The sequence below is a fragment of the Scyliorhinus canicula genome, chromosome 18, assembly GCF_902713615.1.
Source record: "Scyliorhinus canicula chromosome 18, sScyCan1.1, whole genome shotgun sequence".
NCBI classification, from domain to species: Eukaryota; Metazoa; Chordata; class Chondrichthyes; order Carcharhiniformes; family Scyliorhinidae; genus Scyliorhinus; species Scyliorhinus canicula.
In genome coordinates this window covers 113,260,497-113,285,935 of record NC_052163.1, presented here as the reverse complement: position 1 = coordinate 113,285,935, position 25,439 = coordinate 113,260,497, and the positions used below count along the sequence as shown (strand labels likewise).

General features: G+C 48.6%; 1 protein-coding gene across 2 annotated transcripts in view; it reads left to right on the top strand.

The window, feature by feature from the left end:
• Positions 1-25,439, top strand: part of ano8b (anoctamin 8b) — a 131,847-nt gene that overhangs the window by 50,842 nt on the left and 55,566 nt on the right. For both annotated transcript variants that reach the window (XM_038777664.1, XM_038777665.1), the window contains exons 2-9: positions 1,192-1,302; positions 7,535-7,667; positions 7,910-8,048; positions 11,768-11,864; positions 14,793-14,909; positions 18,855-18,982; positions 19,873-20,034; positions 21,334-21,486. In XM_038777664.1, the coding sequence (XP_038633592.1) occupies positions 1,192-1,302; positions 7,535-7,667; positions 7,910-8,048; positions 11,768-11,864; positions 14,793-14,909; positions 18,855-18,982; positions 19,873-20,034; positions 21,334-21,486 (1,040 nt within the window). The remainder of the gene's footprint in view (positions 1-1,191; positions 1,303-7,534; positions 7,668-7,909; positions 8,049-11,767; positions 11,865-14,792; positions 14,910-18,854; positions 18,983-19,872; positions 20,035-21,333; positions 21,487-25,439) is intronic.

Here is a 25,439-nt window from a genome sequence, read left to right as displayed (position 1 = left end):
GCAGTTAAGAGGCTACGAATCCTGCGGTGAGTAACTCACCTCCTGACTCCTCAAAGCCTGTCCACCATCTACAAGGCACTAGTCAGGAGTGTGATGGAATACTCCCCACTTGTCTGGATGAGTGCAGCTCGGACATCACTCAAGAGGCTCAACACCATTCAGGACAAAGCAGCCCACCTGCTTGGCACCCCTTTGGAAGCATTCACTCCCTCCACCCGTGATGCACAGTAGCAACTGTGTGCACCATCTACAAGCTTCACTGCAGGAACTCACCAAGGCTCCTTAGACAGCACCTTCCAAATCCATGATCACTACCATCTAGAAGGACAAGGGCAGCAGATACCTGGGAACACCACCACCTGAATGTTCCCCTCCAAGTTACTCACCACCCTACTTGGAAATATATCGACCGTTCCTTTACTGTCACTGGGTCAAAATCCTGGGTTAAACTTCCTCCCTAATACCACAGTGGGTGTACCACATCATATGGATTGCAGTGGTTCAAGAAGGCAGCTCACCACCACCTTCTCAAGGGCAATTAGAGATGGACAACAAATGTTGTCCTAGCCAGCAAAGCCCTCATCCTGTAAAAAGATTAATTGATAAACGATTGCACTGGAGGTGGGTAAGATTACATTGGAGGACAAGGTTGCATTGGGGTGAGGTTCCACTGGAGTGGGTAAGGTTACATTGGGGGTGAGGTTCCACTGGGGTGGGTAAGGTTACATTGGGGGTGAGGTTGCATTGGGGGTCAGGTTGCATTGGAGGTGAGGTTGCATTGGGGGTGAGGTTCCACTGGGATGGGTAAGGTTACATTGGGGGTGAGGTTGCATTGGGGGTCAGGTTGCATTGGAGGTGAGGTTGCATTGGGGGTGAGGTTCCACTGGGATGGGTAAGGTTACATTGGGGGTAAGGTTACATTGGAGGATGAGATTGCATTGGGGTGGGTAAGGTTACGTTGGGGTTGAGGTTGCATTGGGGGTCAGGTTACATTGGGGGTGAGGTTGCATTGGGGTTGAGTTGTACTGAAGGGGGTGAACACATTCTCAAAACCTCTTCATCCAAAAATAACTCATAATTGCACACAAAACTCAATGTCATTGTATCACACTCCCTCCCCCTTCTCTCTTTCTCTTGTGAGATTAATTGTGCTCTATACTGTCTGCTGATCCTGTTTTTATATTCCCACAGATAAACTATTTGGCAAAAGTTTCCTCCAGGCGGGACGTTACATCATGTCCCATAAATCATGGATGAAAACAGTTCCAACAGAGAATTGCGATGTATTGATGACATTTCCAGGTATAACTAACACCCTCATTAATAGTAACAAATTCAGAGAAAATTGCCAAGGTGAATTTTCACAGCTCTGTATTTGCAGGTTTGGAGGTGGGTACGGGGGAAGGGGGGCTGGAAAAATAATGAGAATCTGGATTCTCATTGTATTCGTGCCACCATGAACATCCGCGAGACAGGAGGGGAGCAGGAACAGCGACCACAGAGGCAGCTCTGATTCAACTAATTGGGAAAAAAATTCCCATAGCGAGCACGTTTATCCACGCGTTTCCATTGCTCGCAGCCGCGATTCACGTTGTATAAGGGGCCTCAGTGCGGAACGCACGGCCAAGGCAGCACATAGCCCCGTTTTATACACTGAGGAGCTCCTCAGTATAGCGCAAAATCGGACTCCAATGTGACCCCAACAGCCCCCCCCCCCCAAGCCGCAACGCACAATCGGAGGGTCCCTGGCCCCAATGTAGCCCCTCCGCATCCCCTCCAACACCCACGCAAGGCACCCCCAGCCCGATCGCCAGCTCAGGGGTTGAGGACCCCTCAGTTGGTAAGTTGGGGGGTCCAGAGATTTTAAATGCCGCCCCGATCTCTTCTTGCACTGGTGACCTGATATCCCCGTGGGCCAAAAATGAAGCAGAGTCCCGTTAATAGCGGGGTTGTTCGCTTCTCTCGCTCTCTCTCTCTCTCTCTCTCTCTCCCCCCCCCCCCCCCCCCAACGTGCCCAAATCGAGACTCTGTTTCATTTCCATTCAGTCATGCCTGACATCTTCTGACTGTCTAAATTTCAGGTGATCCAACCCTAACCTGTGAGGAATCTCTCCTCATAATGGAATCCTTGGAGCCTGGGTATCGTTCTGCTAAATCTGTGCCCCACTCCCCTCCAAGTCCAGTATATCCTTCCTAAGATACAGAGTCCCGAAATGTTCATAGTGACGCCAGGACATTGTGCAGCCTAAGCGGGATTTCTATCCTCTTGTATTCCACTCCTCTGGATAGAAAGTCCAACATTCCACTCGCCTTTTTGATTATTTTCTGCCCCTGTTCAAGATGTTTTAGTGATCGACGTACCTGGGCCCCTGGGTGTCTTCGCATTTCCACTGTTTCTAGATTTCCATGATCCATAGAAATGATCCATTTTTATCCCTTTCAGATCCTAAGTGGATGGCTTCACATTGAAATCCACTTGTTCCAGTCTTGCCCATTCACCCACTCTATCAATATTTTTGCAATGTTACACTTCTATCTACACAGCGTACAATGCCATGCTATTTGTGTCATCGATAAACTTGCATGTGTGACTTTCTACCCCATCCTCTCATCTTTAATAAACACGGGGAATAGCTGAGACCCCAGCACAGATCCTGTGGGACGCTACTCGTCACATTGGATGAGTGCCTGTTGAGTACTGCAACAATGAAGAAATATTTAGCTCAGCACTTGTTATGTTGTAGAATACAAGGCTACAGACCAGGTGCTGGTAAGTATAGATATAGAGAAATACAGCACAGAACAGGCCCTTCGGCCCACGATGTTGTGCCGAGCTTATGTCCTAGGTTAATCATAGAATTTTGGACACTAAGGGCAATTTATCATGGCCAATCCACCCAACCTGTACATCCTTGGACTGTGGGAGGAAACCGGAGCACCCGGAGGAAACCCACGCACACACGGGGAGGATGTGCAGACTCCACACAGACAGTGACCCAAGCCGGAATCGAACCTGGGACCCTGGAGCTGTGAAGCAATTGTGCTATCCACAATGCTACCGTGCTGCCCTTAAGAAGCAATTAATCTACAAAATGTGATTTGAATAGGCAGGGGCTTGATGGCAGACACAGACATGATGGGCAGAAGGGCCTCTTTCTGTGCTGTAAGACTCCATGACTCTGCGCCCATTGTCTGCACTCTTTGTCTCTTGTCACTCAGCCAATTTCCCAATCAACTGAGTAACGTGCAGTTGCCACAATTGCTGAGAGGAACTACTGCAGGAAAATAGGGCCGTCTGGTCCATTGTACCTGTGCCAATGCTCGATGTTAAACTGCATTTTATCTACTCAGAATCACGCTGAGCTGTATTGCAGACTGGCTTGCTGGTCAGTACAGAGTCAGGTTACAGGAACACTGAAACTGGCAGCATCCTTTGGATTTACCAGGCAGTGAACTGCTGACAGTGGTGGGAGCCAAAGCTCACAGGAACAACACTCAACTCTGCAACCAGCTCACCGTCTGTCCCAGAGGGAGGGTGGGTGTGAGTAGGTTCAGATCAATGAGGAAGTTGTGAATCAGAAGTATCTCCTTTTAAAAAAATAATCTTTATTGTCACAAGTCGGCTTACATTAACACCGCAATGAAGTTACTGTGAAAAGCCCCTAGTCGCCACATTCTGGCACCTGTCGGGGTACACAGAGGGAGAATTCAGAATGTCCAATTCACCTAACAAGCACGTCTTTCGGGACTTGTGGGAAGAAACCGGAGCACCCGGAGGAAACCCACACAGACACAGCGAGAACGTGCAGACTCCACGTAGACAGTGACCCAAGCTGGGAATCGAATCTGGGACCCTGCAGTTGTGAAGCAACAGTGCTAATCACTGTGCTACCGCGGTCATGTCAGATGGAGTTCGTCAATTCAGATCATGGGAGGAGCCATTCAGCCCTTCCAACTTGTTCCACCATTCGGATTACAGCCCATTATGGCTGATGTGTGTCTCAACTTCAGCAAACCAGCTTGGTTCGACAAGAATGAACTGCCTGGCTAACAGGAACCTTTGAATTTCTGTCTTGAAGCTTTCAAATAACCCTCAGCCTCAACAACTTTGTTTTTATTTTTTTGTTAGATGTGGGTGTTACTGGCAAAGGTCAGCATTTATTGCCCATCCCTAATTGCTCCTGAGATGGGGGTGGTGAATTACTGCCCTCAACCACTGCAGTCCATCTGGTTGGAATACCCCTCTGTGCTTGTTTGTTTTAGTTTGATACTGTTTCTCATTGCTTGTGTTGACCAAAGTTATTTAGTTACAGAGTTAGAATTCAACTCCACTCGGGATATGTACAGTTCTTCAGACAAATGCTTCTTTGAACACCTGTCACCGTTCAACAGAACTATTGCCCATTAACAGTTCTACCTAGTCTATTCTTGCGAATTTTATGCCTCTGCCCTCCAAAATGCACTTTACCCAACTTTAAAATCTAGTTTTGTGACTCCCCTTTCATAGAACAAAGAAGCAGGAACAGGCCATTCGGCCCCTCGAGTCTGCTCCGCCATTTAACTAGATTATGACGGATTTTTAAAAAAAAATCTTTACTAGCTTTTTCAACATTTTTTTAACATAAATTACGTTACACACATTTTTTTTTAAATTTTAGAGTACCCAATTTTTTTTTTCCAATTAAGGGGCAATTTAGCATGGCCAATCCACCTACCCTGCACATTTTTGGGTTGTGGGGGTGAAACCCACGCAAACACGGGGAGAATGTGCAACCTCCACACGGACAGTGACCCAGAGCCGTGATCGAACCTGGGACATCGGCGCCGTGAAGCCACAGTGCTAATCCACTGCACCACCGTGCTGCCCTTCATTACACACATTTAACTAAGATTTAACAATCTCTTCCTCAACCCGAAAACAATTAATTAACTAACTAACTGCCCTCCTCTTTTAGTTGTTGACTGAAACTAATTCCTTAAAGTGTGACAAGAACGGACGGCATCTTTTATGAAATCCCTCCTCGTTCCCTCTTAAACTAAATGTAAGTGTCTCTAGGCTGAGAAGCTCCATTAAATCACCCAGCCTTATTGAACATAGAACATTACAGCGCAGTATAGGCCCTTCGGCCCTCGATGTTGCGCCGTCCTGTGAAACCCCTCTAAAGTCCCTCTACACTATTCCCTTATCGTCCATATGCCTATCCAATGACCATTTAAATGCGTTTAGTGTTGGCGAGTCCCTGTTGAGGCACAGGGTTGGAGAAACTGACCTCCAACACAATAGGATCTGCCTCCTCACCACCAGGGAGGTGAAGGCTAAGACATCTGCCCCTGCCCGTCTGGAGCTCCGGCAAGTCCGACACCCCAAGTATAGCTCCCAGGGGACTGGGTCTAGGTCCAACTGTAACACTGCCCACATTGTGCTGAAGAAGGTGTTCCAGAATTTCCTCACTTTCAGGTACTTCCAAAACATATGTACACGGTTGGCCGGCCCCTCCTGCATTTGTTACCAGTGTCCTCAACCCCTTCAAACATGTGACTCATTCTTGACCTCACCAAACGTGTTCTGTGAACTACCTTCAATTGTATTAGTGCCAATCTTGTGCACGAGATCGATGCATTTATCCTCTAAAATTTCACACCAGAGCCCTTTTAACGTCTCCCGCAATCCCTCCTCCCATTTAGCCTTAACCTATCCAGGGATTCTGATCCTGCTTCCATTCTTTTTCTGTAAATAGCAGAGGTAACTCCCCCCTCTATCCACAACACCATCAACACCCCCTCCAGCAAAGAAGAAGGAGGTATCGGGAAAGTAGGGAAGATCTCCTTTACGAAAGGTCGTATCTGTGTATATCTAAAGGCCTCCTTTCTGGGGAGCTCGTATTTCTCCTTCAATTCTTCAAATGTTGCAAAACGGCCTTCAAGAAACAAGTCTTTCAACGTGATCTCACTTTTTTCCTTCCAGTTTTGAAACCCAGCATATATCCTTCCAAGCTTAGATAGATAGTTTTCTCGGATTGACAATAGTTTCGACCCTGACTCTAATTTAAATTGTTTGCAAAACTGCTACCATATCTTCAGTGTTGACACTACAACCAATCTCATTGAGTATTTCCGTGGGGTCAGTGAGAGTAAGGCTGTAGACAGTGCCCACAGCCCCGAACTTTTACATATGCCTTCCTCCATCTGCACCCAAACCGTATCTACTTCCCTATCCCAGCATCAAACCTTCTCAGCGTTTACCGCTCAATAATAGGGCCAAGATTCAACATGGATAGGCTGCCCAAAAGTTGCTCTTGACCCTCTGACAGTGCAGCATTCCCGCAGTACTGACCCTCTGACAGTGCAGCATTCCCGCAGTACTGACCCTCTGACAGTGCAGCACTCCCTCAGTACTGACCCTCTGACAGTGCAGCAATCCCTCAGTACTGACCCTCTGACAGTGCAGCACTCCCTCAGTACTGACCCTCTGACAGTGCAGCACTCCCTCAGTACTGACCCTCTGACAGTGCAGCACTCCCTCAGTACTGACCCTCTGACAGTGCAGCGCTCCCTCAGTACTGACCCTCTGACAGTGCAGCGCTCTCTCAGTACTGACCCTCTGACAGTGCAGCACTCCCTCAGTACTGACCCTCTGACAGTGCAGCACTCCCTCAGTACTGACCCTCTGACAGTGCAGCACTCCCTCAGTACTGACCCTCTGACAGTGCGGCACTCCCTCAGTACTGACCCCCTGACAGTGCAGCACTCCCTCAGTACTGACCCTCTGACAGTGCAGCACTCCCTCAGTACTGACCCTCTGACAGTGCAGCACTCCCTCAGTACTGACCCTCTGACAGTGCTGTATTCCCTCAGTACTGACCCCCTGACAGTGCAGCACTCCCTCAGTACTGACCCTCTGACAGTGCAGCGCTCCCCCAGTACTGATTCTCTGACAGTGCGGCACTCCCTCAGTACTGACCCCCTGACAGTGCAGCACTCCCTCCATACTGACCCTCTGACAGTGCAGCACTCCCTCAGTACTGACCCTCTGACAGTGCAGCACTCCCTCAGTACTGACCCTCTGACAGTGCAGCACTCCCTCAGTACTGACCCTCTGACAGTGCAGCAGTCCCTCAGTACTGACCCTCTGACAGTGCAGCACTCCCTCAGTACTGACCCTCTGACAGTGCAGCACTCCCTCAGTACTGACCCTCTGACAGTGCAGCACTCCCTCAGTACTGACCCTCTGACAGTGCAGCACTCCCCCAGTGCTGTATTCCCTCAGGACTACTTGCAGAGCTATGTTTGCTTTGTCAAATCCTGGATCTCCCGCCCTAACAGCACAGTGGGTGTACCTGTACCACATGGGCTGCAGTGGTTCAAGAAGAAAGCTGACCATCGCGTTCTCAAGGGGCAGTTAGGGATGAGCAATAAATGCTGGTTCTGAAGGAGTCACATTTGTGTGATAATAAATGCTGCCGTTGCCCGTGAGGAAATGCCCTGTACACAATGCCTACAGATCACCAAGGGATTGGTTTTATTACTCCCACAGATAAAACAGATGACCACACGTTACTATGGTTACTGAACCACATACGACTGGGAATCCCGGAGCTGATCATCCAGATTCGGCATCACAAACACACCAACGTTTATGCATTCTTCGTGACAGCAACCTATCAGAAGTAGGTGGGAGCTGGGTACTGTGTGAGTGTGTTTCAGTGAGCTGGGGGCTGTATTGGGTGAGGGGTGTCTGTATGTCGGATGTGTGTGGGAGAGGTGGTCCTGGCTGGGGGGCAGCACGGGATGTGTACAGGAATCAAGGGGGGAGGGGGTGGATTGTACGGGTGCTGTCTATGCTCCCTGCGCACACTGGACCTTTCTGGGGTGTGATCGGTGACCGCGCTCTCTCCATTTCTGCCTGTAGTTTACTCCGAGGAGCTGAGGAGACGAGCCTGCGGAAACCAGTGAAGGAAGAGTTTGGGGGAGGGTCCAGGGCATTTTCCTGCGAGGAGGATTACATCTACGAAAACATTGAAAATGAAATCTATTTCTTCACTTCTCAGGTGAGGCAGCCTGGACTTTCACCAGCAGTCCCATTGGCAGAGGTACTTCTATCACAACAGCACAAAATACCCTCCTTCAGATTTAAGCGCAGAATCCAGGCTCCTGGTGCAGTGCTGAGGGAGCGCTGCATTGTCTGAGGTGCCGGCTTTCAGATGAGACGATAAACCGAGGCGACCACCTGTCCTCTCAGGTATATGTGAGCGATCCCACAGCCACCATTTCAAAGGAGACCATGGGAGTTCTCCCCAGTGTCCTGGCCCAACAGTATCCATCAGGCAACAGCTGTGTGATTCGCTGACAGCGGGAATCTTTACTCCTGCCGCTTGTCAATGGGATTTCCCATTGAAGACACCCCTCACTGCCAGGAGACCCACGGGCGGGAGTGCGCAGCTGACGGGAAGAGAGATTCCCAAGAGCCAGAGAATTTGGGCCGATATCTGTCACTGCTGTTTGTGGAGTTTGCTGTGTTAACATTAGTTGTTCTGTTTGCTACATTACAGCAGGAACTGCTCTTCAAAGTCCTCCCACTCTGTGTCTGTCTGTGTGTCTCTCTCTGTCACTGTGTCTCTCTCTCTCTCTCTCTGTCACTGTGTCTGTCTGTATCTCTCTCTGTGTCTGTATCGCTCTCTCTCTCTGTCAATGTCTGTCTGTATCTCTCTCTCTCTCTGTGTCACTGTGTCTGTCTGTATCTCCCTCTCTGTCTGTATCGCTCTCTCTCTGTCACTGTGTCTGTCTGTATCTCTCTCTCTGTCACTGTGTCTGTCTGTAACTCTCTCTGTCTGTATCTCTCTCTCTCTGTCACTGTGTCTGTCTGTATCTCTCTCTGTCACTGTGTCTGTCTGTATCTCTCTCTCTGTCACTGTGTCTGTCTGTATCTCTCTCTCTCTGTCTGTCTGTACCTCTCTCTCTCTGTCTGTCATTGTGTCTGCCTCTCTCTGTCTGTCTGTATCTCTCTCTCTCTCTCTCTCTCTGTCACTGTGTCTGTCTGTAACTCTGTCTGTCTGTATCTCTCTCTCTGTCACTGTCTGTAACTCTCTCTGTCTGTCTATGTATCTCTCTCTCTCTCTGTCACTGTGTCTGTCTGTATCTCTCTCTGTCTGTATCTCTCCCTCTCTGTCACTGTGTCTGTCTGTATCTCTCTCTGTCACTGTGTCTGTCTGTATCTCTCTCTCTCTCTGTGTCACTGTGTCTGTCTGTATCTCTCTCTGTGTCTGTATTGCTCTCTCTCTCTGTCAATGTCTGTCTGTATCTCTCTCTCTGTCACTGTGTCTGTCTGTATCTCCCTCTCTGTCTGTATCGCTCTCTCTCTGTCACTGTGTCTGTCTGTATCTCTCTTTCTCTGTCTGTCTGTACCTCTCTCTCTCTCTGTCTGTCATTGTGTCTGCCTATCTCTGTCTGTCTGTCTGTATCTCTCTCTCTGTCACTGTGTCTGTCTGTAACTCTGTCTGTCTGTATCTCTCTCTCTCTCTCTCACTGTGCCTGTCTGTAACTCTGTCTGTCTGTATCTCTCTCTCTGTCACTGTCTGTATCTCTCTCTCTGTCACTGTGTCACTGTGTCTGTCTGTATCTCCCTCTCTGTCTGTATCGCTCTCTCTCTGTCACTGTGTCTGTCTGTATCTCTCTTTCTCTGTCTGTCTGTACCTCTCTCTCTCTCTGTCTGTCATTGTGTCTGCCTCTCTCTGTCTGTCTGTCTGTATCTCTCTCTCTGTCACTGTGCCTGTCTTTAACTCTGTCTGTCTGTATCTCTCTCTCTGTCACTGTCTGTATCTCTCTCTCTGTCACTGTCTGTAACTCTGTCTGTCTGTATCTCTCTCTCTGTCACTGTCTGTAACTCTCTCTGTCTGTCTGTGTATCTCTCTCTCTCTGTGTCACTGTATCTGTCTGTAACTCTGTCTGTCTGTATCTTTCTCTGTGTCACTGTGGCTGTCTGCATTTCTCTCTATGTTTGTATCTCTCTCTCTCTCTGTCACTGTGTCTGTCTGTACCTCTCTGTCTGTCACTGTGTCTGCCTCTCTCTGTCTATCTGTATCTCTCTCTCTCTCTGTCACTGTGTCTGTTTGTAACTCTCTCTGTCTGTATCTCTCTCTCTCTGTCACTGTGTCTGTCTGTATCTCTCTCTCTCTGTCACTGTGTCTGTCAGTATCTCTCTCTCTCTGTCACTGTGTCTGTCTGTATCTCTCTCTCTCTGTCACTGTGTCTGTCTGTATCTCTCTCTCTCTGTCACTGTGTCTGTCTGTATCTCTCTCTCTCTGTCACTGTGTCTGTTTGTAACTCTCTCTGTCTGTATCTCTCTCTCTCTGTCACTGTGTCTGTCTGTATCTCTCTCTCTCTGTCACTGTGTCTGTCAGTATCTCTCTCTCTCTGTCACTGTGTCTGTCTGTATCTCTCTCTCTCTGTCACTGTGTCTGTCTGTATCTCTCTCTCTCTCTCTGTCACTGTGTCTGTCTGTATCTCTCTCTCTCTGTCACTGTGTCTGTCTGTATCTCCCTCTCTGTCACTGTGTCTGTCTGTATCTCTCTCTCTGTCACTGTGTCTGTCTGTATCTCTCTCTCTCTGTGTCACTGTGTCTGTCTGTATCTCTCTCTCTGTCACTGTGTCTGTCTGTATCTCTCTCTCTGTGTCACCATGTCTGTCTGTATCTCTCTCTCTGTCACTGTGTCTGTCTGTATCTCTCTCTGTCACTGTGTCTGTCTGTATCTCTCTCTCTCTGTCACTGTGTCTGTCTGTATCTCTCTCTCTCTGTCACTGTGTCTGTCTGTATCTCTCTCTCTCTGTCACTGTGTCTGTCTGTATCTCTCTCTCTGTCACTGTGTCTGTCTCTCTCTCTCTCTCTGTCACTGTGTCTGTCTCTATCTCTCTCTCTCTGTCACTGTGTCTGTCTGTATCTCTCTCTGTCTGTCTGTATCTCTCCCTCTGTCTGTACCACTTTCTCTCTCTCTCTGTCACTGTGTCTGTCTCTCTCTCTGTCTGTCTGTATCTCTCTCTCTGTCTGTCTGTACCACTTTCTCTCTCTCTCTGTCACTGTGTCTGTCTCTCTCTCTCTGTCTGTCTGTATCTCTCTCTCTCTCTCTCTGTCACTGTGTCCGTGCATTTCTCTGTCTCTCTCTCTCCCTCTTTCCCTCCCTGTGTCTGTATCTCTCTCTCTCTCTCTCTCACCAACCTCTCTGATTATGAACCACTCTATCATTATTACCTATAAAATGTGTTGTGACTGACTCCTTTCCCATTGGCTCTGCTTCATGCTTAATCCCCCGAACAATTAATCATTGCGGGTACACATACCTCAGAGAGTGCGAATAGGGCACCCCGATTGCACCCACTGTTGCCTCCTCTGTCACTTTCCCTGCCAGAGAGAGAGAGCTGTGTCTGCAGCCAATGCAGAAATTCCAAGTTGACTTTTGAAGTGCATGTGTTATAGCTGCTCAATCGAGCGGAGCTTAGGGAGCTGCTGACTGAACGGGGGTCACAGTGCAAAGGGAAGTTGGGTGAATACATGAGGGAAAGAGGATTAGAGAATAGGATGAAGAGGGGTGCGAGGAGGTTCCCGTGCAGCATAAACCAGCATAGAATAGTCGGGCCGAATGGCCTGTTCCAGCGCTGTAAAATTCAAAGTAACTGGGTGTAACTCTGCTGAATCCTCTCGAGCCTGGATTAGAAATAAATGGTTCGAGGTATTGTTTGAAACAAAACAAAATGAAAATTCCTCGTGTCTTCACAGGAGCGACAGAGTATTATCAGGTACTGGCTCGAGAACCTTCGAGCAAAGCAAGGAGAAAATCTGCATAATATCCACTTCCTGGAAGGGCAGCCAATCAGTAAGTAGCATCTCAGCTAACTCAGCTCAGGTTTAGCTCACTCAGCTAAATCGCTGGCTTTTAAAGCAGACCAAGCAGGCCAGCAGCACGGTTCGATTCCCGTACCAGCCTCCCCGGACAGGCGCCGGAATGTGGCGACTAGGGGCTTTTCACAGTAACTTCATTGAAACCTACTCGTGGCAATAAGCGATTTTCATTTCATTCATCAGCGAGGGCTCAGAGGTCTGTGGAAATTCTGTTTGCAAGTGAGGTTATATCCCCCAACACACAACAGGCCATACATGCTATCCAGTACTGTCGCCCTCCCTCCAGAGCCTTGGCCCCGACGTCTGTGCTCAAAGGTGCTAAATCATCTTCCAGTTTGATTCTGAACTTTCCTTCAAGCTCGCAATGTAATTACGGGTCCCTTTGTGTCCATCCCCTCTCACTGGTCCATCGCTAACTGACTGGGCACCCCTTTACCAGTATTACCCAGGCTCACACATCACCAATTAATGTGGTATCAGGCATGTCTCCATTGGTAGCTCTCTCAACGTCAGATGATGAGGAATATAGGAAGCAGCACAGTAGTTAGCACTGTTGCTTCACAGTGCCAAGGTCCCAGGTTCGATTCCCAGACTGTCTGTGCGGTGTCTGCACCTTCTCTCCGTGTCTGCGTGAGTTTCCTCCGGGTGCCCCGGTTTCCTCCCACAAGTCCCGAAAGATGTGTTGTTAGGTGAATTGGACATTCTGAATTCTCCCTCTGTGTACCCGAACAGGGGCCGGAGTGTGGCGACTAGGGGCTTTTCACAGTAACTTCATTGCAGTGTTAATGTGAGCGTACTTGTGACAATAAGGTTTATTACATTGGAAGAGGAGTAGGCCATTCAGCCCATCGAGCCTATTCCACCATTTAATACAATTATGACTGTTTGGACATTTCAATACCTTTTACACCCACTATCCCCAATAACCCTTCCTTTTATTGTTATTCAGAAATCAGAATGTCTGATTCAAACACACTCAGTGACTGAGCTTCCACAACCCTCCCTGGTCGCAAATTCAAAGATTCATAACCCTTTGTGTAAAGACATCTCCTCATGGGTGGGAATGTTGGGGGATGGGTGGGAATGTTGGGGGATGGATGGAAATGTTGGGGGACGGGTGGGAATGTTTGGGGATGGGTGGGAATGTTGGGGGATGGGTGGGAATGTTGGGGGATGGATGGAAATGTTGTGGGACGGGTGGGAATGTTTGGGGATGGGTGGGAATGTTGGGGGATGGGTGGGAATGTTGGGGGATGGGTGGGAATGTTCAGGGATGGATGGGAATGTTGGTGTATGGGTGGGAATGTTGGGGGATGGATGGGAATGTTGGGAAACGGGTAGGAATGTTGGGAGACGGGTGGGAATGTTTGGGGATGGGTGAGAATGTTGGGGGTGGGTGGGAATGTTGGGGGAATGGTTGGGAATGTTGGGGGTTGGGTGGGAATGTTGGGGGTTGGGTGGGAATATTGGGAGATGGGTGGGAATGTTAGGGGATGGGTGGGAATGTTGGGGGACAGGTGGGAATGTTGGGAGATGGGTGAGAATCTTGGGGGATGGGTGAGAATCTTGGGAGATGGGTGGGAATGTTGGGGGTGGGTGGGAATGTTGGGGGATGGGTGGGAATGTTGGGTGGGAACCTTGGGGGAATGGGTGGGAATGTTGGGTGTTGGGTGGGAATGTTGGGGGATGGATGGGAATGTTGGGAAATGGGTGGGAATGTTGGGGGACGGGTGGGAATGTTTGGGGATGGGTGAGAATGTTAGGGGGGTGTGGAAATGTTGGGGGAATGGTTGGGAATGTTGGGGGTTGGGTGGGAATGTTAGAGGTTGGGTGGGAATATTGGGAGATGGGTGGGAATGTTAGGGGATGAGTGGGAATGTTGGGGGACAGGTGGGAATGTTGGGAGATGGGTGAGAATCTTGGGAGATGGGTGGGAATGTTGGGGGTGGGTGGGAATGTTGGGGGTTGGGTGGGAATGTTGTGTGGGAATCTTGGGGGAATGGGTGGGAATGTTGGGTGTTGGGTGGGAATGTTGGGGGATGGGTGGGAATGTTGGGTGTTGGATGGGAATGTTGGGGGATGGATGGGAATGTTGGGGGATGGGTGGGAATGTTGGGGGAATGGGTGGGAATGTTGGGTGGGAATGTTGGGTGGGAATGTTGGGGGAATGGGTGAGAATCTTGGGGGATGGGTGGGAAAGTTGGGAGATGGGTGAGAATCCTGGGGGATGGGGGACAATCTTGGGAGATGGGTGGGAATGTTGGGGGATGGGTGGGAATGTTGGGGGATGGGTGAGAATGCTGGGTGGGAATGTTGGGGGACGGGAGGGAATGTTGGGTGTGGGTGGGAATGTTTGGGGATGGGTGGGAATGTTGGGGGATGGGTGGGAATGTTGGGGGATTGGTGGGAACGTTGGGTTGGAATGTTGGGTGTTGGGTGGGAATGTTGGAGGCTGGGTGGGAATGTTGGGTGTTGGGTGGGAATGTTGTGGGATGGGTGGGAATGTTGGGGGATTGGCGGGAATGTTGGGTTTTGGGTGGGAATGTTGGGGGATGTGTGGGAATGTTGGGTGGGAATGTTGGGGGATTGGTGGGAATGTTGGGTTTTGGGTGGGAATGTTGGGTGGGTATGTTGGGGGATTGGTGGGAATGTTGGGTGTTGGGTGGGAATGTTGGGTGGGAATGTTGGGTGTTGGGTGGGAATGTTGGGGGATTGGTGGGAATGTTGGGTTTTGGGTGGGAATGTTGGGTGGGAATGTTGGGTGTTGGGTGGGAATGTTGGGTGGAAATGTTGGGGGGTCGGTGGGAATGTTGGGGGTAGGAATGTTGGGGTGGGTGAATGTGGATCCAGGGGAGTGAATTCCTGAGTCCTGCTGAATCTGACTACTCTGCGTTATGTCCAGTTGCAGAGCTCCTGACCCGAGGGATTATTCAGCAAGTCTTTCCCATCCATGAACAGCGCATCCTTAATCGACTGGTGAAATCGTGGGTTCAGGCTGTCTGTGAGTCACAGCCTGTAGGTATGTACAGGTGATGCTGTTTACAGAATTATTGTGCTTTTTAAGTGAAAAATCAACTAACATTTCAGGAGTAGGAAGACCTGTTTCAGTCGACAATCCACAGACTGATCACTAAATCTTTATTTGTATAATGTTTTCTTCCAGTCTTTTTAAGCTTGCTGTGTCTGGCACAGTCTGGCCTCCTGCACCAAGGGACCTTCCTGGTGCTCTGCACTGTGGGGCTTTTTCAACATACAAACATAGAAAATAGAAGGCAGAAGGAGGCCATTCGGCCCTTTGAGTCTGCTCGTCCATTCATTATGATAATTGCTGATCATCCACCTCAATAGCCTGCTCCCACCTTCCCCCGAATATCTTTTGATCCCCTTCACTCCAAGTGTTACATCTAACTGCTTCTTGAAAACTGTTCTGGCCTCAACCTTTCTGTGGTAGTGAATTCCGCAGGCCGACCACTCTCTGGGTGTAGAGACTTGTACTCATCTCAGTCCTAAATGGTCTACCGAATATCCTCAGACTGTGACCCCTGGTTCTGGACACCCCCACCATCGGGAGCATCCTTCTTGCATCTACCCTGTCCAGTCCTGTTAGAGTTTTACAGGTTTCTATCAGATTCCCCCTCATTCTTCTGAACTCCAGCGAATACAATCCTAACTGACTCAATCTCCCCTCGTACATGCGCTCTGCCATTTCTGGAATCAGTCTGATAAACCTTCTCTGCACTCCCTCTGTAGCAAGAACATCCTTCCTCAGATAAGGGGATGAAAACCGCGCATAATATTCCAGGTGTGGTCTCACCAAGACCCTGTATAGTTGCAGCAAGACATCCTGCTCCTGTACTTGAATCCTCTCGGTATTAAAGCCAGCGTACCATTTGCCTTCTTTACTGCCTGCTGCACCTACATGCTTACTTTCAGCAACTGGTGTATGAGGACACGCTGATCTTGTTGCACATACCCTCTCCTAATTTAGAGCTATTCAGATAATAGTCTGCCTTCCCATTTTTGCTACCAAAGTGGATAATCTCACATTTAACCCTGTCTGATCCTGCAACTATTTCATAAGTGCTCGGCATTAAAATCCGTGATAATAGATTTTAGAATTTTCTCTGCTATCGACAACAGACTGACTGGTCTATAATTCCCTTTTTTCTCTCAACTTCACTTTTTAAATGGTGGGCTGCCCTCCAATCTGTAAGAACTGTCCCAGAGTCTAAAGAATCCGGGAAGATGATCACCAATGCATCTGCTCTTTCCAGAGGTACTTCTTTAAGGTTATAAGGCCGAGAGGATTTATCAGCCTTCAATCCCATCAATTTCCCCATCACAATTTCTCCGCTAATACTGATCTCCTTCAGTTCCTCCCTTTCACTAATCCCTGTGCTCCCCAACATTTCTGGTGTCTTGCTTGGGTCCTCCTTTGTGAAGACAGAACCAAAGTATGTATTTAGTTGGTCAGCCATTACTTAGTTCTCCATTAATAAATTCCCCTGTTTCTGACTGTAAGGGCCCTACATAGAACATAGAACAGTACAGCACAGAACAGGCCCTTCGGCCCTCGATGTTGTGCCGAGCAATGATCACCCTACTCATCCCCACGTATCCACCCTATACCCGTAACCCAACAACCCCCTCCCACCTTACTTTTTAGGACACTACGGGCAATTTAGCATGGCCAATCCACCTAACCCGCACATCTTTGGACTGTGGGAGGAAACCGGAGCACCCGGAGGAAACCCACGCACACACGGGGAGGATGTGCAGACTCCGCACAGACAGTGACCCAGCCGGGAATCGAACCTGGGACCCTGGAGCTGTGAAGCATTTATGCTAACCACCATGCTACCGTGCTGCCCCCTACATTTGGCCCTACATTTGGCCCTACATTTGGCTTCACCAATCTTTTTCTCTTCACATACCTATAGAAACTTTTAGAGTCAGTTTTTATGTCTGCACAAGCTTACTTTCATACTTTATTTCCCCTTTTTAAAAATTAATTTAGAGTAACCAATTATTTTTTTTTCCAATTAAGGGGCAATTTAGAGTGGCCAATCCACCAACCCTGCACATCTTTGGGTTGTGGGGGTGAAACTCACACAGACACGGGGAGAATGTGCAAACTCCACACGGACAGTGACACAGGGCCGGGATTCGAACTCGGGTCACCAGCGCCGCAGTCCCAGTGCGCCACATGCTGCCCTTATTTCCCCTTTCTAAGAAAATATTTTTATTAAAAGCTTTTCCATTAGAACAAAAGCGTATTACAATATAGTACAAAACAGATGCTTCAAGTAATGATATAAAAGAACACAATTAACGAACAAGAACACATCGAATCCGACCCCCAGCCCTATATTGTACTAAACAAAACGGCTTGAATAGCTGATGGTAACTAACTCTTTAAAAAATGAAATGAATGGCCGCCATGTTAGCTAGAACCTTTCTACTGACCCCCAAATGGTATACCTGACCGCCTCCAAATGTAGAAACTCCAGGCCGAGGCATTGGGTGGAGTAGGAGATCTCCATACCAGCAGAACTCGCCTCCAGGCAGTTAGCGAGGCAAAGGCGAGGAAATCCACCTTGACCACCGTCTGCAACACTGGCGAGCCGCAGCAGACAAGACTCCAGCCCGACATTAAGAATCTCTGACATGGTGTTAAAGAAAGTGACCAAGAAGCTTAACAACGTGGGACACGACCAGAACATATGCATATGATTAGCCGGTCCGAAATAAAAGAGGACATTAACTTGTTACCTCTGGCAAAAAAAGATTTAGGGAGAAAAGTCGGGGGACACTGTAAAAGAAATAAAGACCTCGAGACGACATTCGTTTTAATAGTTTGGACCCTGCCCGCCAAGGACAGGGAAAGTTATCCCACTTCAGATTTGACCCCGTTCAATAGACTACTATCATTTAATTTTTGGAACGAGACCCAAACGTGGGCCACCCAGATTCCCAGATGACGCAGCTAGACCTGGCCAGGTGAAAAGGCAACATCACCAGATAGGCTCCCTCCCCAGGGGATTAACAGGAAATTATTCACCCTCCAAATTCAACCTATACCCAGAGAAGGAGCCAAAATTCCTAAGTAGTTTCATGATCTCATCCATAGTGGAAACTGGGTCCGTAATATAAAGAAGCAGATCATCTGTATACAAAGGCACCCTATGCTCCCTCCCTCCCCAACTTATCCCCTTCCCTTTACTGGTGGATCTTAACTTTATGGCCAGTGATTCACGACCACGACAATCAAACACATTCTCACCTAGTTTCCTTTATTTAGATTCAGGACCTAGTCTCAGAATTAACTACGTCACTCTCCATCTTAAACCATAGACTTCCTACAGTGCAGAAGGAGGCCATTCAGTCCATCGCATCTGCATCGATCCTCTGAAAGAGCACTCTACGTAGGCCCACTCACCCACGCTGTCACCGTAACTCCACCTAACCTGTACTTCTTTGGGCACTAAGGGGCAATTTTAGCATGACCAATCCACCTAACGTAAACACCTTTGGACTGAGGGAGGAAACCAGAGCATTTGGAGGAAACTCACGTATACATGGGGCGAAAGTGCAAACTCCACACAGACAGTAACCCAAGGCTGGAATTGAACCTGGGTCGGGTCCCTGGCGCTGTGAGGCAGCAGTGCTAACCACTGGGCCACCGTGCTGCCCAATCTTGATGAAAAATTCTCTTGTATTATGGTCGCTCATCCCCAAGGGCCTTCGCACAACTAGATTGTCAATGATTACTTCCTCATTACACAATAACAAGCCTAGAATGGCCTGTTCTCTGGTTGGTTGATCAACATACTGACGTTGAAAGCCATTGTGTGGACACTCCAGTGCACCAGGAGTCTAGGCCCTTTGCGAGGGTCTTTGTTGTGCCTCTGAATTCCTGTGTATTTTAAGCTGATGAATCTGTCTTCTCTTTCTTCTGCTGCAGATGAGATCTGTGAATATTTTGGGGTTAAAATCGCGATGTATTTCTCCTGGCTCGGATACTACACATGGTGCATGATTTACCCAGCTGTGATAGGTCTCGGACTCTGGACATTTACAGAGTCTGACCAGGTAGAGTTTGCAATGAATGGTTTGCCTCACGTACAAAGGCCAGAAGTCACTCCTGAATTTTCATTGAAGCGAGTAGACGATGGAAGCATACCCTTTGAACACCACGGTTTATAAGATAATAGGGGAAGCTCAACTGTATTCTCGGTGAAGGATCGTTCTTATTTGCCACTGCCCTTTAGGCATCCACCGCAGCTCAGTGGATAGCATTTTCACCTCTGATCCCTGAAGGTTATGGGTTCACGTCCCGCTCCCGCGACTTGAATACAAGTTCTATCGAACCCCAGTACTAATACTGAGGTATGGAAAGAGCCATCAAGTCGGTGCCAGCTCCCTACGGTGACCCTATGGGTTTAACTGCTCACCCAATATTTCCTTTTGAAATCATTGATCGTCTTCGCTACCACCCGCATAGACAATAATTTCCAGCTTGTTAACATTTGCAGCGTGAAAAGGTCCTTCTTCATAGCCCCCTGCAACACCTGCACTAAACCTTAAAGCTCTGTTCCCCAGAGTCCATGTACCATTTGCTAATGTGAAGAGGTTTTCTTTGTTTGCCTTATCGAAACCTGTCGTAGTCTTGCCTTTTGAAAGAGACATTCAACCAAAGTGCGACCCCCGCTCTTTGAAAGATGCCTAAGATCCTATGGCCCTATTTGAAAGAAGAGCTCTGGCTAATATTTATCCTTCAATCAACATCTCCAAAAAAATCTAGTCATTTATCATTGTTTTTTTATGGGATGTTGCTGTGCGCCAATCAGCTGCTGCGTTTCCCACATTACGACAGTGCCCATCCTACGCTTCAAGAGTATGTCATTGGCTAGAAAGCACTTTGGGATGTCCTGAGGTCATGGTAGCGTGCTATATAAATGCAAGTTTTCTTTCTTTAACAGACCAGCCGTGATGTGATCTGTGTGGCTTTTGCCCTGTTTAATGTTGTGTGGACCACCTTGTTTCTGGAAGGTTGGAAGCGTCAGAGCGCGGAGCTTGCTTACAGATGGGGCACGTTAGACCGGCCAGCAGAGCTTATCGAGGAGCCCAGGACCCAGTTCAGGGTGAGCGGTGACGCAAATATCTGGGGGTTGCTGAGGAACATGCGGCTGGGCGGTGGGGAATTCACCCCCAGGGCTATGTTCATACACGTGATACAAAGTACATCAATGTGGGATCCAAAATATCAACCACAGAGAATTTACACCACAGAAACAGGCCATTTGGCCCTACTTGTCTATGCTGGTGTCTACACTCTCCACAAGCCTTCTCCCACCCACTTCATCTCACCCTATCTTTTATTCCCTTCTCCTTCACGTGTTTATTCAGCGTCCCTTATAATGTATCTATACCATTCACATCAGCCGCTCCCTCTGGTAGCAAGTTCCACAATCTCACCACACTCCGGATAAAGAAGGTTCTTCTGAATTCCTGAATACATTTGTTAATGCCTACTTTATATTTTAAGCCTCTAATTCTCTTTAAGTTGTATTAACATCGACTAAAGATGGTCTTGCCCCATTTATAACCTGCTGCCATGTAAATATTGAGGGCAAATAAACCCAACTCGGGGCTCATTGACCTCCGAACTCTGTTACTGAATCTTTCTGTGCTGTAGCAGGTCAAGAGGCGATATGCCCATTGAGCCAGTGGTTCTCACAAAGGTGGAAGGAGATTCAGGCCAAGCATAAGCATCAGCACTGGGCAGTTGTATGGCCTCTGTGCTGTAAGATTCTATCAAAGGAACCTACCCCTTTGTACGGATTGTAATCATGTGTGGCCCAGACCATTGAACTGAAGAAGAACAAGTTCTCCCCGGTGAACTGTCCAAAATGTCTCAAACGACATCAGCAAAAACCAGATTATCTTGCCTTATTTCATTACTGTTTGTGGGAGCTTCCTGTGCATAAGTTGGCTGTTGCTGTTCCTGCATTACAACAGTGATTACACTTGAAATTATGTAAGGCACTTTGGGCTGTCCTGGGGTAAAAGACTTTGAAATGGAAGCTTTTTTTAGGGTGGCAGAGGTGCCTGAATTAGGGAAGTGTTCTACTCCTGACATGAATGTTCCTCACCTTGACAAGCATTCATGAGGGGCTGGTTTAGCTCAGTGGGCTCGACAGCTGGTTTGCGATGCAGAACAAGGCCAGCAGCGTGGGTTCAATTCCCATACCAGCTGAGAATTCTGAATTCTCCCCCTGTGTGCCTGAGCAGGTGCTGCAATGTGCTGACTAGGGGCTTTTCACCGTAACTTCATTGCAGTGTTAATGTAAGCCTACTTGTTTATTTATGTTTTATTATTAAGTTATCCCACCATTTGTTGCACAATATTTTTAACGCTTCTCATCTCTCTTTCCTGGCAGGGTGTGAAGCGAGTTAGCCCAGTTACAGGTTGCGAGGACTTCTATTACCCGCCTTGGAAACGGAGGTTGTTCCAATATTTTGTCAGTCTTCCAGTGTGTCTCTTCTGTCTCTGTATGGTCTTCCTGATCATGTTAATCTGCTTTGAACTGCAGGTCAGTAACAGGCACCTGTTGAGGCTCTTCTGTCGAAACATTGTGATGAACCATCTGTGTGGTTGTGTACAACATAGGCTCAGAACGATTGTCATTATGCTGCTGAGTGCAAGCAGCTGCTTTAGAAAAGTGTAATGGCAAATCTCAACAGCGAGATACTGACCGAGTCTACATTCCAAAGGACATTCTGGGCGGGATTTTCCCATGGGAGCGATCCTCCAGCCGTGATGGGCCAGAAAAGCTGTGGCGCAGTGCGGACAATGAAAGCTGGGAGACCCCGACCCCGGGATCTACCCGGCTCGCCACCCATTACCAGATTCAACACGATCCCGCGCGACCTTGTGATGTAAATCCCGCCCATTGTGGGCAGGATCACTTCTTGGCAAATCTGCATATCAGAGAGGGACAGTTAGTCTGACTCTAATGTGCAGATGTCCGAGGTACCTGAGCCTTTGGGATTCAATACCTTTGCTTCAGACACCTCGTGTGAGAGTTGTTCAGTACTGACTACGTGCTGAGGGACTTACTCAAGCTTGGGGCAGCTGCCGCCAAGGCGCAATGGGGAAAGGCCACTGTGTAAGGTCTTCCAACAAATGTACACCGAGGGGTGGGTAACAGTGTAAAACCCCTCGGGCTGGGTCATTAACACTCCAATGTACAAAAGGCATTGAGAGAAACATGACAATGTAAATACTTACGAAAGAATTGTAAAGTTAACAGGGAAACGTGCAGAATGTCATCCCAATTGAATGTAAGAAAGCTAAGTGAATGTGTAACTTTGATGGAAATGTGCAGTCACAGCAAATCAAAATGTTCTGTAATGTTTATTAGAGAATTTATGAATAAAGTATGCACACTGGGCTAAATCGCTGGCTTTTAAGGCAGGCCAGCAGCACGGTTCAAATCCCGTACCAGCCTCCCCGAACAGGCGCCGGAATGTGGCGACTAGGGGCTTTTCACAGTAACTTCATTGAAGCCTACTCGTGACAATAAGCGATTTTCATTTCAGTTCATTTTTTGAAAAAAAAACTGGTCTCCACAAATAGGGACTAGATGGAATGGCACTTGTGGAGGGGGGGGGGGGGTCTCCCAGGGGGTCGGAGGCCCCCAGATGCATGCCCTTTGGGCTGGGTTATACTCTGGCAGTGTCACATGGGTGCCAGCTTGGCACTGCCAAGGTGCCCGGGTGGCATTGCCAGCTGGCATGGGCACTGCCAGGGAGACAAGCTGTCATTTTCTGTGCATGTGTGATTAGGCCTGGGGTGCCCTGCATGGATGTTCCATAGTGAGTTCGGGCTGGGGGGTAGGTCAGGATCATTCCGGGGGCCTCGGAGATCAGAATGCCATTTAAAAACGGGGCTATGTGCGGCCTTGGACATGCATTCCCATTCAGGCCCCTTATACAACGCCAGTCACGTTGAAACGCCACATGTTTCTCATCGCTGTGAGCTACGGGAAACATGCAGCTAAACGCGCTCGCTCAGGGACTTTGTTCCCTTTTGGGAGAATCGTGCTTCACATTTTTTGACAGTTTTGGTTCCGATGTGAAAACCGGGGCGAATCCTGCTGGCGCCAACGCTGGCAAAACTCACCGTATGTTCAACCTTTTTAACAACATTTTTTTTTCTCCACGTGAATCACACAGCTTGCCCCTGATTCGCCCGTCCTAGGAAAATTTCACCTTTGTAACCAGTGGGGCGCTCCTTTTAAATGAGGGGAAGGTGGGATCAGGGTATTGAACTTGATGATCATAATGAATGGCAGAGCAGACTCGAAGGGCCAAATGGCCTCCACCAGCTTCTATCGCTGTGGGCATGAGCTCCATGGCTGTGGGCATGAGCTCCATGGCTGTGGGCATGAGCTCCATGGCTGAGGGCATGAGCTCCATGGCTGTGGGCATGACCTCCATGGCTGTGGGCATGACCTCCATGGCTGTGGGCATGACCTCCATGGCTGTGGGCATGAGCTCCATGGCTGTGGGCATGAGCTCCATGGCTGTGGGCATGACCTCCATGGCTGTGGGCATGAGCTCCATGGCTGAGGGCTCCACCTACATGGTGCAGGCACTGGTGGGAATCCACAAATGTCTGCGCCGGAGGATGACGGAGCTTCTGGACCTCACTCCAGCTGCCCCTCTGTCCCATGGCAGAGCCCAGGAGCCCCTGGGCATCTGAAGGGAAGGGCATCAGCAGGAGTGCAGCCTGGGGCCTTCCACCCAGGAGACCCTCGATGTGTTCAGCCCATCTGATACCTCCCTCGCTGTGAGCGAAACACCTCTCGCGCACTGCAACACCGGTGCTGCCCATGACCCTCAAGGTCCTGGCCCCACAAAGGGCGCCTGCCAAGGTCATCTCAGGCAACAGGGTGTGGAAGTCGGCAGACCGCCTCAACCCCAGCTGTGGATCATGGGGATACACCGAGACATAGTGGGAGGGTGAAGAAGACTAAGAAACAATGGGCACTTAGTGGGCACTGGTGAACCTAGTGAAAAGTCACTACTGTAAGAATTAGATGTCATTAAAAATCACTTTGTTCACCCTTAAAGAGCATCCACGCTATCATGTCATTACTACAGGGTTCATTGGTTCTAGACATTGGGGGCATAAGGGAATTTAGATCCATTAGTGCCTTTAACTTAGTTTAGTTTTTACCATTTTTGCCACATCTGGCTTTATCTGCTGGTACTCTTAAGTTTGTACGCGCTGTTCCTTCTTGCCACACTCTGGTTATCATTATCTTCTTGTCACTCTTTGTGGTACTGCAGCTCAACTCACCCCTTCTCTCCCACCATTTAGTTTAAAGCCCTCTCAACCACTTTAGTTATACAACTCTCTGAAATGAAATGAAAATGGCTTATTGTCACAAGTAGGCTTCAATGAAGTTACTGTGAAAAGCCCCTAGTCGCCACATTCCGGCGCCTGTTCGGGGAGGCTGGTACGGGAATTGAACCGTGCTGCTAGCCAGCCTTGGTCTGCATTCAAAGCCGGCTCTTTAGCCCTGTGCTAAACCAGCCCACTGGCCCCAGAGCAGGTGAAACCTGTCCAATGGTACAGCTCCCATTTTCCTCAGCGCTGGTGCCAGTGCCTCCTGAATCGAAACCCATTTCGCCCACACCAATCTTTGAGCCACACGTTCATTTCTCCAATCTTATTTACCCTACCCCACCCCAATTGGCTCATAGCCCGGGTAATAATCCAGAGATTATTACCTTAGAGGTTCTGCTTTTGATTTGTCTTTAGCTGCTCATAATTCCTAAGCAGTCATTGGTGTCAATATGGACCATGACAACTGGATCCTTTCTTTCCACGACAAGTTCCTCTTCAGCTCCAAGCAGATGTCCTGAATCCTGGCACAGGGCAGCAGTCTGGTCTTTCTTTCTTGGCTTCAGAGAATTCCCCCTGACTATACTGTCCCCTACTACCACTACATTCCCTTTAACTATCATTCCCCCTCAATTGATTGGCCTCCCGTACCATGGTATCATGGTCATCCACCCTTCAGCTCTCCACCTTCATCCCCACAAGCTGCAATGATGTCAAACCTATTGGACAATCCTAAGTGTTGAGGCTCCTCCATGTCTACCTCTTCAATCCCCTTACCTGCATCACTTGCAGCCACACTCACCTGTCCCTGACCACTGACCAAATCAGAAGGTCCTAACCAAAGGGGTGTGACATTCTCCTGGAACAAAGTGTCCAGGTGACTTCCCCTTGCCTGATGTATCGCATTGTCTATATCCTGGCCTCCAACCCATGATTCTGAGACGTAGTTCCTCAAGCCACTAACACTTACTACTGTTTGCCCTCGATCACACCTGGCGTTCAAGAATTCCCACATTGTGTAGTTGCAACACATCACCTGCCCTGCCATTTTTATTATATTTTAATTAATTATTATTTTCTTCCTTAATTTATAATGAATAAACCCGACTACTCCCAAGGAGCACTGCTTTT